Raw genomic sequence first — 14,199 nt, 5'->3', positions numbered from 1 at the left:
CATTTCATGTGTGTTTCTGTTTAAAGATATCATATTTAACATGTATTGGTGATTCATTAACATTGAACTCACAGCCAACAGCACTATAACTCATGCTCAAAGTTTACCTAACACACTCATTTTCTCTACATCAGACACATCACAGCCTTCTTGCACTTAGGAACATTAGACAGCGCTCCAGCATTATGCTTGGGGGTCCTTTTAAACAGCAAAGTCACCCACAGAGAGCACAAAAATGCCAAAAAAAAAAAAAAAAAAAAAAGCATGGCACTGCATGGACACACACAGGACACTTGTTCACAGTAGGAGAGCTGACACAAGAAGGCAGCGTGTCGCCTTGTTTGACCTCAGCTGGGAACATGCATGTCAGATGACTCAAATTTTTCCCCACTCTGCACATGTCTGCGAATGCCCGAGAAAGTGCCATGAGTACTGATTTGGGGGTTATAAATAAATTTTAGCAAGTAGGCAAATTCGAAAATATGGAATCCCCGAATAAGGAGAATCAACTGTACTTGGAACATCCCTCGGACTCCTTTCTACTTTTATTCCTGAGGGAGAGGGATTCACAAACTCCCCGCACTCCTCCAATCACAGCTAAAGACCCCCTCCTGAATGGCCATTCTTCCAGTAAGGGACATGAACGAATCCGTGTAACTGATGTTTGCTGCCTACCAGCAGCCATCCACTCAGCTAAAAGCTTCTCAGGACTTCCACGTGCCACGCAAGTTGCTAAGAGCTGAGATGAATGCATTGAATAAGATACATCTCTGTTTGGACCAGTGCTCAGGGATTCCTCCTATTAGAAAGCAAACAGATTTCCAAAGGTCCCACGGGGTTTTCAGAGCGTTAAAGAAAATAATTTCTCCATGTAAGTAAATTGTATCTTGTACTCAGAAGGTACATCCTTTCTTTCTGAATTGCTCGAAATATTCTTGCAGAAATAAATGTAATCATTTGTAAGGTCTTCTAAAAAAAAAGGCAGAAAACGTAAAGTTAACAGAAGGGACCCTTAAAATCAATTACGTTTCTGGCAATGTCGTATTGCAAAAATTTCACAAAAGCAAAAAACAGACAAATAACAACAAAACAAAAAAAAAACACATCAATGAAAATACTTTAGTGATGTAAGTAAAATGAATCATGGATGCACCTGACTGTTCAAAAAGGAGTGTTTTTGTTGACAGAATGAAAAGTCCCAGTGAGCTTTAAATGACTTGTGTAAATTCACATGGACCTAGAACTTTGAGAGAGACAGCAGCCAAGGCTGCCCTTCAGTTATCTCCATACAAATACACATGCAGAAGACTGGCCCTCAGGCTCCCCCCATCCACATACCTACTGTGCGCTAACACTGATATGTGAACTGCTAGGAATACAAAAATGTGTTTTATTTCATCTGTGCCACTGATGAACTATACACATGAGACAAGGTAACCAAATGAATGAATAAATGAGTGAACTGTCAAAGCAATCCCACTTAAGTGAAAATTTCTTTCTGATTTTGTTTTGTTTTGTTTTTAATTTCTATCCTTAGAGACAAGAAAAAAAATTGTTTTTAAAGTTTTTACTGTAGTTAATGCTATTCTGGGTTATTCTTATAACACTGGCTTTCCCGTGCTAGGTAGGAACTCTATTGAGCCCCGCTCCAAATTTCATTAAAATAACAGATGAAACAGGTCAATAAAGAAATAAACCAGAATAGGTGGAAGAAAAAAAATCTGGGAATATGCAGAGGGAGCAACTAAAACAGAAAAAGAAAGAAGAAAGAAAGAAAGAAGAAAGAAAGAAAGAAAGAAAGAAAGAAGAAAGAAGAAAGAAAGAAAAGAAAGAAAGAAAGAAGGAAAGAAGGAAAGAAGAAAGAAAAGAAAACTAACTTGATAGGGGGAAAGAAGCCAAAAAGTTTAAAGAACATTAGAAAATAAAGCAAAGAAAGGAGAAACTATGAGAACGGATTACTTAAAAAATCAGCAGAAAACCGAGGAAGTATGCCAATGCAAAAATGACTATTTCTAACAGCATTTAGTTGCAGGGAAATTAAAAGAAAATTGTCTTTTACCTCCAGGATCTTAGGGGGAAAAAATCCCAAGTCTTTCTATGAGAAAAGTGAGTCAAGTTGCCAAGAAAACTGCCCAGGAAGTGGTGCCTGGCACACCCACATCGGCGGCTGGGGCCCTACACAAGCCGCTGTTTGGCAACTGGCAGAAGGAGCCCCCCAGCTGGAGGAGGATGCAGGCTGGGAATGGCAGCAGGGGGCTTTGGGACCAGACCCCTCTGGAGCTTCTGAGCCGGAGGTGAGAATCTGAGCGTTAAAATGCGGAGGCCATTCTCTCCCCCCTGAAACTGACAACACTTGGGGAACTGTCTAAAAGAAGAGCCCTGGGGCGCCTGGGTGGCTCACTCTTAAGCGCCCCACGGCTCAGGTCAGGATCTCACGGTTTGTGGGTTTGAGCCCCGCGGCGGGCTCTGTGCTGACAGCTCGGAGCCTGGAGCCTGCTTCGGATTCTGTGTCTCCCCCTCTCTCTGCCTCTCCCCTGCTCATGCTCTGTCTGTCTCTCTCTCTCTCAAAAATAAATAAACATTACCAAAAAATAAGGAATAAAAAAATAAAAAAGAAGAGCCCCATCCGAGTTTATCCAGGGCTTATTTGGAAATATCTAGTCCTGAACGTTTCTTAATGAGCTTTATTGGCTTTAAGTGAACTTCTATTTTTCCCAAGTCGTAATTCACAGAAAGTAGAAAATTACAAGACAAACTAGCCTACTATCTCATCAATGAGCACACAATTAAAATAGATGTTGCAGCAGACTAAGGACCCAATTCTGTCCCTCGAAAACGTGCAGAGGGAAAACCAAAAAAAAAAAAAAAAAATCCAGGCTTGTTTGGAGATTTCTTTTCAAATTTTCTGCATAGTAGTCATAAGTACTTATTAGATTTATGGTATTCATATAATTGATAATCTCATCATTGAAATATTGACTATTTACTTAAATTATAACCACCCCAAAATAAGTGAAGTACATTACAAGAACTGGATTTCAGCGTGGGATAAACCTCTCCAGGCTGTGAAACAGACATCTAGAATGCTGCCTACCCCAGCTAACACCAGAACTTCACTGCCACTGTCACTACGGTTCTCATTCTCACCACCCCCACTACCACCCGCAACATTCTCTCTTCAGCACAGCACCACATCACTTACAAGTGGCAGTCACACCGTTTCTTAATCGACCCAGCTTCTTGAAATTATTTACCTTCTTAAACTACATCCAATTTCGTCAGCTGGGACCAAAAGAGTTGTCTTTCTACCTGTCATATTCTTAATAGGGTCTAAACATATACATATAATTGGAAGTGTTGCTGATTAATGCAGAGCCTCCCTCGAAATTCCTAACAATATTCTCCGAGGTGCAAAACTCAGCAAGTATGGTTTCTTTCCTCATGAGATCAAGAATATCATAAAGGGGCTTCACCTCCAGCCCACCGAATTCTCCGGATTTCAGAGTGCAGCAGGAGCGTCGCGTTTTCGGGGTGGAGCAGGGAACAGCTCAAACACACCTTTTCAAAAAATGGCATTATCTGTCAATGCACTGGCAATGCTTAAAATATAAAATAAAACTACTTGATGGCTTTGACAGGCTGCCTCCTTTCTATGAAATCTCTCACACTTTCACTTTGGTCGGTCTGTGCTCAAGTGTCTGCGTTTTGGGGATTTATAAAGCATCTTTCTCTGGAGTATGCGCCTTGGTGCTAAACAGTTGTGGCCGTTCTATGCTTTCCTGCTTCAAAAAGCAAACAGCGTCTTGGAATGAAGCTAAATGACTAATTTGTCCTGTCCATTCAATGTATCCTGGAAAAGAGAGGAACACATTTAGCATGCGGTTCCTTGTGCCGGGTTCTTCTAAAGTTACATTAAAAATAATACTAATGTCGCAAGGAGTAGTCAGATGTATTAGTTTTGTGCTGAGTAGGTGTTTTAGAAAAAAAATATAATTATGATTCATGTCTTTCCTTGTGTAAAACTATTTTCACATAATCAGGGTTTTGACTTTTTAAAATGTATCTATAAACAAACGTTATTTATGAGAAGCCTGGCTGCAAACAAATATTGCGGATGGTGATAAAGATTTTATTTAAATTTGACTTCCACAGAAAAATGATCTCACATTACCATTAATTTATATTTGCAGTGAAACTCCTGACCACTTAAATTTGTCCTTTCCTACTATCTTTTAGCTTGCAAAAGCACCAGAATGAATATTACTGGGTGAAAGAAATAATACAATATCGAACTCTTGGATAGTTTATGCACTGCTTTCATATATATTATCCCACCTGACAAAATTATTAATATCTTATCATTAACAGAAAGTTTGCCATCTCGTATAGTTTTTCCTGATATGTATGTTTCCCGCCATTGTTTTCTTGCCCCCTGCCCCCTTCTTTTATAGTCTTAAAACAAGAGGAAACCAAAATGCTAAAGCGGGATCTTCCCAAATCCTGAATGCCACATCCGAAATATATGTATTCACAAAAGCAATCCAAGGATCCAAATTAACTGAGTGCGAGAAAGCAGATTAGAATAAGTGGCAATTATCTCTCAGAGGCTTTCTACCAAATAGGTACAAGCCACATGGAGTAGGTGAAAATGAAATGGGGATTCAAGATGTGATTCTGCTTTCAACCTAAAATCCACTCATTCTCGAGGCAGTATGTGGCGCCTTCAACTATTCTTAGACCAACGCAAAATGTCAGGTAAACAGTAGCAACTTAAATGAATAAAATGAGAGCAGATATAAAGGGTCCTAAAATATCACCTACATACAAGGAAAGAATTATTGGAAACTTGAAAATTAGCTCTTCAAATCTCTCCCTAGAAATGAGCTTTATTCGAAGTTGAGAAATAGTTTTAAATGATCACCAAAGTACATACTATTCACTCAAAATATGCACACAGCCAGCATACCAATTACTGGGCATTGACTCTGATGCAAAAAATCGGTGTGTTTGCTAAGTTTTGGGGAAGAAGCGGGGGCAATATTGAGCCTTTAAGAATATTGAGTAGTAAAACTGAAATGAATGCGGAGCACTAAATACTTAACCTGAATTTTTAAAAACAAGGTGGATATAATTACATTTCACCTTTAGTTTTATTCAAACCTCCTAGGTTGTTTGAACACTATAAAGAACCGAGGCTGAGATGACTCCCAGTTGCCTTCACTATGGAATTTCAGGTAAGACACATCTTGCAAAGTCACAGCTCTGCCTGTTTACAAATGTATTCCCTCTCAACAATTGGTTGGGACGCGTGACCATCTTTCTCACATTATTGTATGCCCAGGGCAGTTTTATCTATTACATTCCTCTATAGATCGATATGGCTGCATATTGTGGCCCCTAGAAGAAAGTAACCATAATATCTTCATGCTAAATGATGTGAACTTCACATAAATTCTCTGAACATCCCAGCGGGACATTCAGCGGGACAATCCACATGACAGCACCATTTTACAAATGGAAAAGTTAAGAATCAAAAACAGTAAAGCTTAATCTAACTGACCTGAAGACACCAGCTAACTTCTAGGGGGGAAATAAAATAAAGACGATTTAAATAGCTTTTTAGTTTGTGTAGCTAAAACAACCGACCACTTACCCGAATTTTTTGTCTCTACTGGTCATAACACGTTAGGCCACTAACTTTCAAACTTCCACAGCAAGAAATACGTTTTACATCATAGTCGGCTCATACAAGCATATATAATTAAAACAAATTTTCCAGAACAAAACCCACCCTTACTAAATATCATGCACTCTGATATCTTCTATGATATTCTTTTCTATTTTATTCCTTAAGAAAAAATGCTCTGGAATCACTAAACTGATTTCATGATCCCCTGGGTTATGACAAGCAGTTTCAAAACACTGCTTTCAACTCCCAAAACTTTGGAAACTACTGAAGACAAGAGACAGTTTCTACAAGAGCCTGGTCAATTCTTTGTACCCAGAGTTATTCAAACATGAAAACTGAGAGGGTAAAAATATTAAATAACATCTGTCCATTTGAAACAACACCTGCATGAAGTCGTCTCTTCTGCCCTGGTTCCTGAGAGGCAGCATTCAAACCAAGGATGTTATAGGAAATAAACTACAGAGAAAAAAATCATTCTGAAACGGAGTTTCCACATGGAATCCAATGTGTATGAATTTTTACTTCATTATTAAAGTTCCGTGTCATTTTTTTTTCACTATTCCAAACATATTTGAATATCATCCAATGCAAAAAGTTTAAGATGGGGCATATCATAGTGATATTATTTGTCACTGGGATGATGAACAATTCTGAATAAAATGTGGTCCCCTCTTTATGTGACCATGCTCACTTTGTAATTAGTAGCAAGGCAGTAAATAATCCACCAAGGAGCAGTCTCATTAGTGCCCATTGAATTCAGTAGGATTAATTTGCAATAAAAGAACTGAAAATTAAATGGAGAGGAAAATAGTTTCTGGAGTCCGCCAGAAGGTTATGGAATTCACATCATACCAGTGCCTTCCTTCACATTGAGGAGTTTAAAAGGTTGTGAGAATAAGACTTAATCGTTATATTTTGTTCTAACACTTTAAAAAAAAAAAAAAAAAGGAAGAGATTCTTTCTCTTTCCATTTTAACCCTGAATTAAAACAAGTAAAATTAATTCAAAATATGCCACCTTTTTAAAGTTTTGTTCATTCTTTGTCTTTTAAGTAATAATTCAGTCTGAACCTGTCTGGCTGTGGGATGCTCTGAAGTCCTTTGAGAAGGTTGAAGGATAGGGGGTATGTTCAGATACCCCAAGAGGATGCCCTTCCGTATCATCTGGGGCCAAACTGTGCCTTCCTCCTGTTTCTTCTGCTATGAATATCTCTGGAAATAGAACACTGAATAGAAAACAGTCTGCGGCTTGCATTGCACAAGGGTCCAGGTGAGGGCAGGAGGCCAGTCCAGGCACCAGTCTGCAGTCTGTGCCTAACTTAGTACCCAGCCATGTGGGCACCCTGAGGCCTTCCAAACCCACTCCAGAGTCTAACTGGCCTTGGATGGCTAGGGCACAGGTGTTCATCAGGGTCACCCACCTAAGCCCTTCCCAGGCCCATCAGAAAGAGAACAGAGAAACTGTCAAAGGGGAAGGGGAGAAGGGAGAAAAGTATAATCCTGGGGATGGGGGTGGGGGTGGGGGAGAATAAAGACACAAAACACTGGCCACTTAAGTCACAAATGTGTTACTGCATGTCTTGGAATGCTCACACGCTTCTACAGACTGAAAGGCACAGAACCCACCTGAGCCCGCACACCACTGGGGGGGAGGGGGGGGGGCATTCTCTGCCCGGTAGGCCGGAGATGTAACTTAGCTAGAAGAGTTATTTCAAAATGCTCTTTGATGCCACATGTTGTAAACTGACAAGACACCTATAAATCTTCGACTGTCAGAAGTCATACGCCAGCAATCTGCTCCAACACTGACCCAGCCAGATAACTCAGAAATCAGAAACTTGTTCAGACTCATTCAATTCTTCTATTGCTCATCTGAGGAGCGCAATTCAATCCAAAAGCCCTTGAATTTGGGATGGAGAGGAAAGGGGAGAAAGTAGGTGCTGGGAATTGCTTGCTAAAACAAACAAACAAAAATCATCGTCACCATAATAGTAGAGTGCATATTTCTAACCCGAAATTCTAGATGAAAGGAAATTTTGCGAGCACATTAAAAAATAATTGCAAATAACAGTAGTAATAAATTAAACTCGGAGCTCCGCTAACCCCAAACACCTCTAGCCTTAAATACCAAAGCAGGACATTGACTAGGGACTCCAAAAGCTTTGCTGGGGTTTTTGTTGTGGGTGTTTTGTTTTGTTTTGTTTTGTTTTGTTTTGTTTTTGCTTTGGGGTGTTTCCCCCAACAAATAACTGCCGCTTTATACGACTTTCCAAAATGAGTTAGGAAGCCCACGGGTTTTCGGAGCTGCCTCTTACGCAGATGGTAGGGGGTGGAGAACAGCATTTTCTTTAAGCTGCTGCCAAGCGAGAGAACTTGGCTCTCGAACCAAGATCTACCAACCACCGCCGCCCCCCGACCCGGGTCGGGCCGCGCGTCCCGCAGCCCCTGCGGCCGGGCTGCCCGGTTTCGGCCCCGCAGCCTGCGGCCTCCGGCGAGCTCCCGGCGGCGCGGCCCCCTTCCCTCCCTCCCGACCGCCGGGCGCGCGGCGGGCCACCCCGACGTGGCGCGGCGCGGCGCGGCGCGCGGCGCGGGTACCTGTAGAACGCGGGAGGACCGGCCTCGCGCACGGCGTAGCCGCTCGGCTCGTTCTCCAGGTAATAGGGCACCTGCTGGCCGTGGGGGTGCAGGAAGGGCGAGAGCTGCGGCGGCGGGTGCAGCAGCACCAGCGGGCTCGGAGACACGCTGTTGAGCGGCGGGAAGCCCCCCAGGCCGTTGGCGCCGAACGCCGCCGCCTCGGACCCGGAGCCATAGGCGAGGCCCGACTGGCCGTAGACCGGCGCGGAGGCGGCGGGCGCGGCGTTGAAGTCGTACGCGGCGCCCTCGGGATAGCTGTACACGGCGGGCTTGCTGCCGTCCACGTACACCTCGCCCAGGGGCCGCTCCAGGGGGATCTTGAGCTGCGGGCGGTTCAGGGTCTCCAGCTCGTTCCCTTGGATTTGATGCAGCAGGGCCATTCCAGACGCTTTGGTGTGGAGGGTCATGGTCATGGTCAGTGGCCGTGGGCAAGGCGCACACGGTCTCCCCGCGCGGCAGAGGGCTCAGCAGCCGACCGGCCACCTGGAAGAAGAGCACAGCCCGCGGTTAGAGGCGGCGCAGCGCATGTCCCACCGCGAAGCGAGCTCTGGCCCTGCCCCGGGAGCCGGCCCGTCCCGCGGAGCCCGGCGGCCAGACGCGAGCAAGTGCAGCCCGGCGCGAGCGCGCTCAGCCAACTCCCGGGCTTCGAGTCTCCAACTTTAAGTACCGGTCTCCCGCGCTCGTATGCATCACAAAGGTGCTGGAAGCCGGCCAGGGGCTGTTGCCTTGCACTGACATTGGTTTAAACATCACTCCGGGCAGCGACTCGTTTTGGAGCGATCCCAAAGAGCAGCTTCCCTGAACTTTACTTTACTTGTCGCTGCGGGTTGGAGGCTAAATTTCACTGCAGGAGGAGGACAGGGCGGGAGGGGGACGCAGCGGGATCTCCTAAAGGTGGCCCAGGGAAGACGAGGTTTAAAACAAACTCGCGAGCCTAATCCAGGGGCCGGCTTTCTGTCCGGTGCTGCCTTATGTGCCCCAAGCCAGACTTCGTTCTATCTCTGTTTGTCTCTCTTTCTGTTTGATTCACTCTCCTAGTTGGCTGGAAATATGTAGTGTGTACATAGAATGACCCTGGGGAGGGCCACTCTGTAACTGAGATATGGCAGATAGAATGGGGTGTGCGGTTGCATGTGCAGCCAGCCACAGACAGCTATATTTAGCAGCTGCAGGCACTGAGAGGAGACATCTGGGGGGGTGGGGGGTGGGGGGGGAAGGGGGACGGAGATTCAAAGGTGTACCTACAGGAAGAGCTGCACTCTGCCATCAGAAGCACAGTGCCAGACCTCAGTTTCCTCATCTGCAAAATTGCCCCAGAGTGGTCTTCTAGCCACGACCTTCTGAGATGCTCCCAGCCTGGCTTGCATGTTTGTGTTGGACCATGGTACTGTATGCTCCCATTATGAATTCTCATGTGAACGATGATTCACAAAAACCTTTGGTTAGGCACACATGGGTGTTCGTGTCTTCCACAGGTTATGCAACCAAAACTTCAGAAAGTTGCATATGAAATGGGACCTTTTCATACGAAATGTAACTTCAATTCATTAACCAACTCTCTGGCCACTATGTTACACTGGTGGTCTAACCAACAAATTTTGACCTGCAATACTACATTTGTGTTCTTTAGTCCTACAATTGGACCTTTTCCGTTCACTTCGGCTAGGCTATGCAGAATCAAATATTCAGATGAAAAAGAAAGAGAAAAAAAGTTTTTAACTGAATTAAAATCTAAGCATACACACACAAGCAACATATATATCTGTATACACCACACAAAAGATACGGGTAATATATTGTGCACCCACAATCCTCGGTAGTTTATACTTTGTGATAAACTTCCTTTGCCCCAGCCTAATAGACTCTGATACAACCACCTGATATGATCATCAATGCTTTGCTTTAACTGCTATTCCAAACAGCCAACAGAGTACCCAACAAAATGTTCGTGGCACAGATAAATGCCAAGGTTGCTGTTACTAAGAGTAGGTGGTTTTTGTTTTTGTTTTTGTTTTTAAATACTAATAAGTACACGTTTTACCTAGTTCTTACAAGAACAGACAGATGATTTTTGGACAATATGAAGATGTAGTGAGTTTAATATGAAGACAAAATTGAGCTTAGCATCAATAGCCATAGATTGTAGGCAAAGAAAGGGTTAAAAACACATTAGGTGAATCACAGATATGTCTCTTTATGGCCAGCAACCATTACTTTCCAAAGCAATTTTTTTACAGATGATTTCGTTTCCATAAATCACACTTCCAATTTTCAAATATCTTTTTTAAACACATGCAAAAGCACTTCATAGGGCTCTTAAAAATCAGTACCCACCCAATTATACATAAATTACACAAAGAATCCTACAAGTCCTGGAAGGAAAAGGAGATACACACAGAAACCAACTGAAAGCAGCAAATCCTCATCTCCCTGCTAGGATACAGACACTGGCCAGAAAGGTAAGTTGCTTTCTCAAAATGCTAAAGCTACAAAGAGAGAAATCAAAACAACCCTACCCTGCTGGATCAAGAGTGTCTTTCCAGAAATGTTCCATGGGCTTGTAGAAGTCAGGGGCTGAGACAGAGAATGAAGGGAGGAATGCGCTCGCGTGTGCGTGTAGCTCCGTGCGTGAGCGAGGCAGTGTGTGTGGATGTGTTTATGTGTGCAATGGCAGGGATTCAGGAGGCAGCCAGTAGGCAGGGCACTTCGCAGCCCCTCCCGGCAGGCACGGCAGCCCGAGCTGCTGCACCCAGCTGGATGGATGGCAGGGGGGAGTGAGGAGAAGCTTGCCGTCTGCTCCCTGAGAGCAGAGTGGCACAGCCAGGGTCAGCGTTATTGGGGAGAAGCAAAACCCGGGCGCCTTTTGCTCCTCATCCTTGGAGCCCGGAAAGCGCCCCAAGCTTTCTGCTGCCACCCTAAGCAAGAGGGAAAACAGGCTTGCTGTAAATCATAGGCTTATGGCTAAAATAGAATGCCAGTCAAAAGTGTATGGATATCAAGTTTACAAAATGTGACATGGGCGGTTTTTCCCGAAGAATGTAATTTAACAATAAAAGCCTTCTGGAATACGCTCGGATCAAATGCCTTGCTGGCCCCAGCCCCCACCCCAGCCTCTGAACAGACACACTATTGCCGTGTGCCTCTGATTGCACCAGGAATCCAGACTTTGGAATAAAGGTTTTGGCATTCTAGGGATGTGTTTCCAGCTGAAATGTAATACTCCTCCACCTCGTTAACCAAACCCACAAACCTTTCCACGAATAGCTCAGTTGACTGCTTTCTGTAAACATCCAAAAAAATAGACCTATATTATTAAAAGCCTGGGTATGAAGATAAGACAAAGGTGGGTATGGCTACTTGAAACTGATTTTAGGCTTTCTGGTTGCACGGGTATTGATTGTGGTGAGGGTCTGTCACTTCTCAGCGGTGCCCTGGATGGACCCGCCTGGTCCTCGACTTTTCTCTTGACCATGGTACTGACTCACAATAATAAGGTGCTCCCTTTTTGCCCTCACCCAAGGTCCCAGGACATGTGACACCCAGAGGAGCTTTTGTTGCCAGATGTTAGTCATGGCCTTGGGTATTAAATGACTCTAATCACAATGCCAGGAGTGGCCAGTCTCTGGCCCTGGGATCTCATGCAGTTACCAAGATATTATGAGTGGCTCTTGAGAGCAGTACAAAGAAGTAAAAAGTTGTATAAAAAAGAGTTAGAAAAATGTTAACGTTGTCACATCGCAAATATATGTGTCATGCTTTAACAGACCCAAAGTGTTACAACAGTGGGGCAGAGATGCTCTCCCTCCTCCACAATCAGCTGTAAAGACAAATATTGAAAAGACAGTTACCCCTTTGTAGGTGACAGTGGTGAATCCTAACTCCTCCTTAGGTCAACAGTGGCCACCCATGCCGTAGGCCAGTCCAAAATAAAACAAGAACGTGCAAGGAAGGAAGAAGAAGGGAAGGAAGGAAGGGAGAAAAGAAAGAAGGAAGAAAAAAGAGAAGGAGAGAGGGAGGGGAATCTGCAAATAATCATAGGCTTTGATTATTCTGAGACCAGCAATCAGGGTGAGTCCTCTAAAAGCAGTTTTCTTGAATGCTTTCTCTCCAGCATTCTCTTTCCTCTTCCTGGTCCATCTCCCAGGCTTGGGGACAGGGCCGGGGGAGGTCCGGCACCTTGCCAATTTTCTTTCAGTGTTTCTGGCAAACGAGCTCACAGTCCGGCTAGCTCCCAGCTCTCTCCTCTTCCCCCTCTCTCCACACTGTCACGCTGGACATGCTCACCCGCTGCCGTGACTTACAGGTACTTGTGGGTGAAGAAGGGCCACGTCTCTCTCCAACTCCACCACGGAGTGTACATCCAGACCCACTTTTCCAGCGTCTCCTGGGCATTGCTGGCTTGCTCAAAATGAGTCATCCTCCTCTCTCCCACAAACATGACGTTCCTCTCCACTCTGGCCTATGAACAGCATCACTGTCCCTCCTGTCGGTGAACGACGGTCTCTCAGCTTCCTGTGACAGCTGTCCCTCCCTCTCTTGTCTTCCACGTTGCTGAGCGTTCCAGACTTGCCGCCTCTCCCTGTCCCCCAATTCCATCATTCTCCTTCAGCCGCATTACCTGACCTGTTGGGAGAGCCTTCTAGCGACCGGCCTGTCTCTTCCTTCCCTCTACTTAGATTCTGCCGCCTTTTACTTCCTCGGTCCTTACTGCTTCAGGACCCATCTTCTCAGGACCCGGCTGTACCTTTACCCAGATCGTAGCTTCCCCCGGAGTTCAGGACTTTCTCCTGTATCTCCTCCAAAGTGTAGCCTGTGCTGCAGCCCAACAAAACCCTTATGCTCCGACACTCACAGCTTTCCTGACGACATTCTCTCTGCCCACGACCCCCGTTTGCTGCCTTGTCAGGGGAAAGCACGCTCTTCTTTAAGGCCCAGCCCAAATGCCACCACACCCATAATGTCTTCCTTGATTCCTTTTTTAAAAGGAATTTCCTCTCCATTGAACGCCAGTGGTATTCTCATGCATTTATTACATTCTTCCTTGAACGAATTATTTATATGTATGTTTAATCCCCTTGTCCTGCTGAAAAGCTCCTTGAGAACAGTCTGCAGAGAGAGTTATTTGGGAATGCGCTGCGTGCCTAGCACTGTGCCTGGTCATATCGGGTCATCACATACTGGCTAATTGATGAATCCAGATACTTACAAGAAAAAAGTAACAGCAAAGTTATCCACTAGCCATCTCTAAAAGCTAGCTTTCCATGTGACATTCTACCATTTTCAAGTGTTTTTGCTAAAAGATTATCTTTGTATCCTCATACCGACCACGGCCATAAAGTCAAAATTCAAATTCATACAGTCTTGAAGATGAAGCCTACAATTCTTAGCAGCATGACTCACAAGAGAGCTCTGAATTCTTAGTTCATAACCAGATAGTACTATGACTGAACATAGCTTCTTCTCCAGCTCCATTCAAAGCATTTTTGGGGGTTTTTTGTTTTTTTTTTTTTTTTTAATTTACATCCAAATTAGTTAGCATCTAGTGCAACAATGATTCCAGGAGTAGATTCCTTAGTGCCCCTGACCCATTTAGCCCATCCCCCCTCCCACAACCCCTCCAGCAACTCTCTGTTTGTTCTCCATATTTAAGAGTCTCTTATACTTTGTCCCCTTCCCTGTTTTTATATTATTTTTGCTTCCCTTCCCTTATGTTCATCTGTTCTGTCTCTTAAAGTTCTCATATGAGTGAAGTCATATGATTTTTGTCTTTCTCTGACTGACTAATTTCACTTAGCATAACACCCTCCAGTTCCATCCACATAGTGGCAAATGGCAAGATTTCATTCTTTCTGATTGCCGAGTAATACTCCCTTGTAT

General features: G+C 44.3%; 1 protein-coding gene across 1 annotated transcript in view; it reads right to left on the bottom strand.

The window, feature by feature from the left end:
• ESR1 (estrogen receptor 1) overlaps positions 1–14,199 on the bottom strand; it is a 440,842-nt gene that overhangs the window by 264,405 nt on the left and 162,238 nt on the right. Inside the window, exon 4 of the mRNA XM_042940090.1 lies at positions 8,284–8,805. Coding sequence (XP_042796024.1) covers positions 8,284–8,735 — 452 coding nt within the window. The 5' untranslated portion in view covers positions 8,736–8,805. The remainder of the gene's footprint in view (positions 1–8,283; positions 8,806–14,199) is intronic.

Source organism: Panthera leo, chromosome B2 (genome assembly GCF_018350215.1).
Source record: "Panthera leo isolate Ple1 chromosome B2, P.leo_Ple1_pat1.1, whole genome shotgun sequence".
In the NCBI taxonomy this organism is placed as follows: Eukaryota; Metazoa; Chordata; class Mammalia; order Carnivora; family Felidae; genus Panthera; species Panthera leo.
Note: the sequence above shows the minus strand (reverse complement) of the source record. Positions and strands in the feature narration are given on the sequence as shown.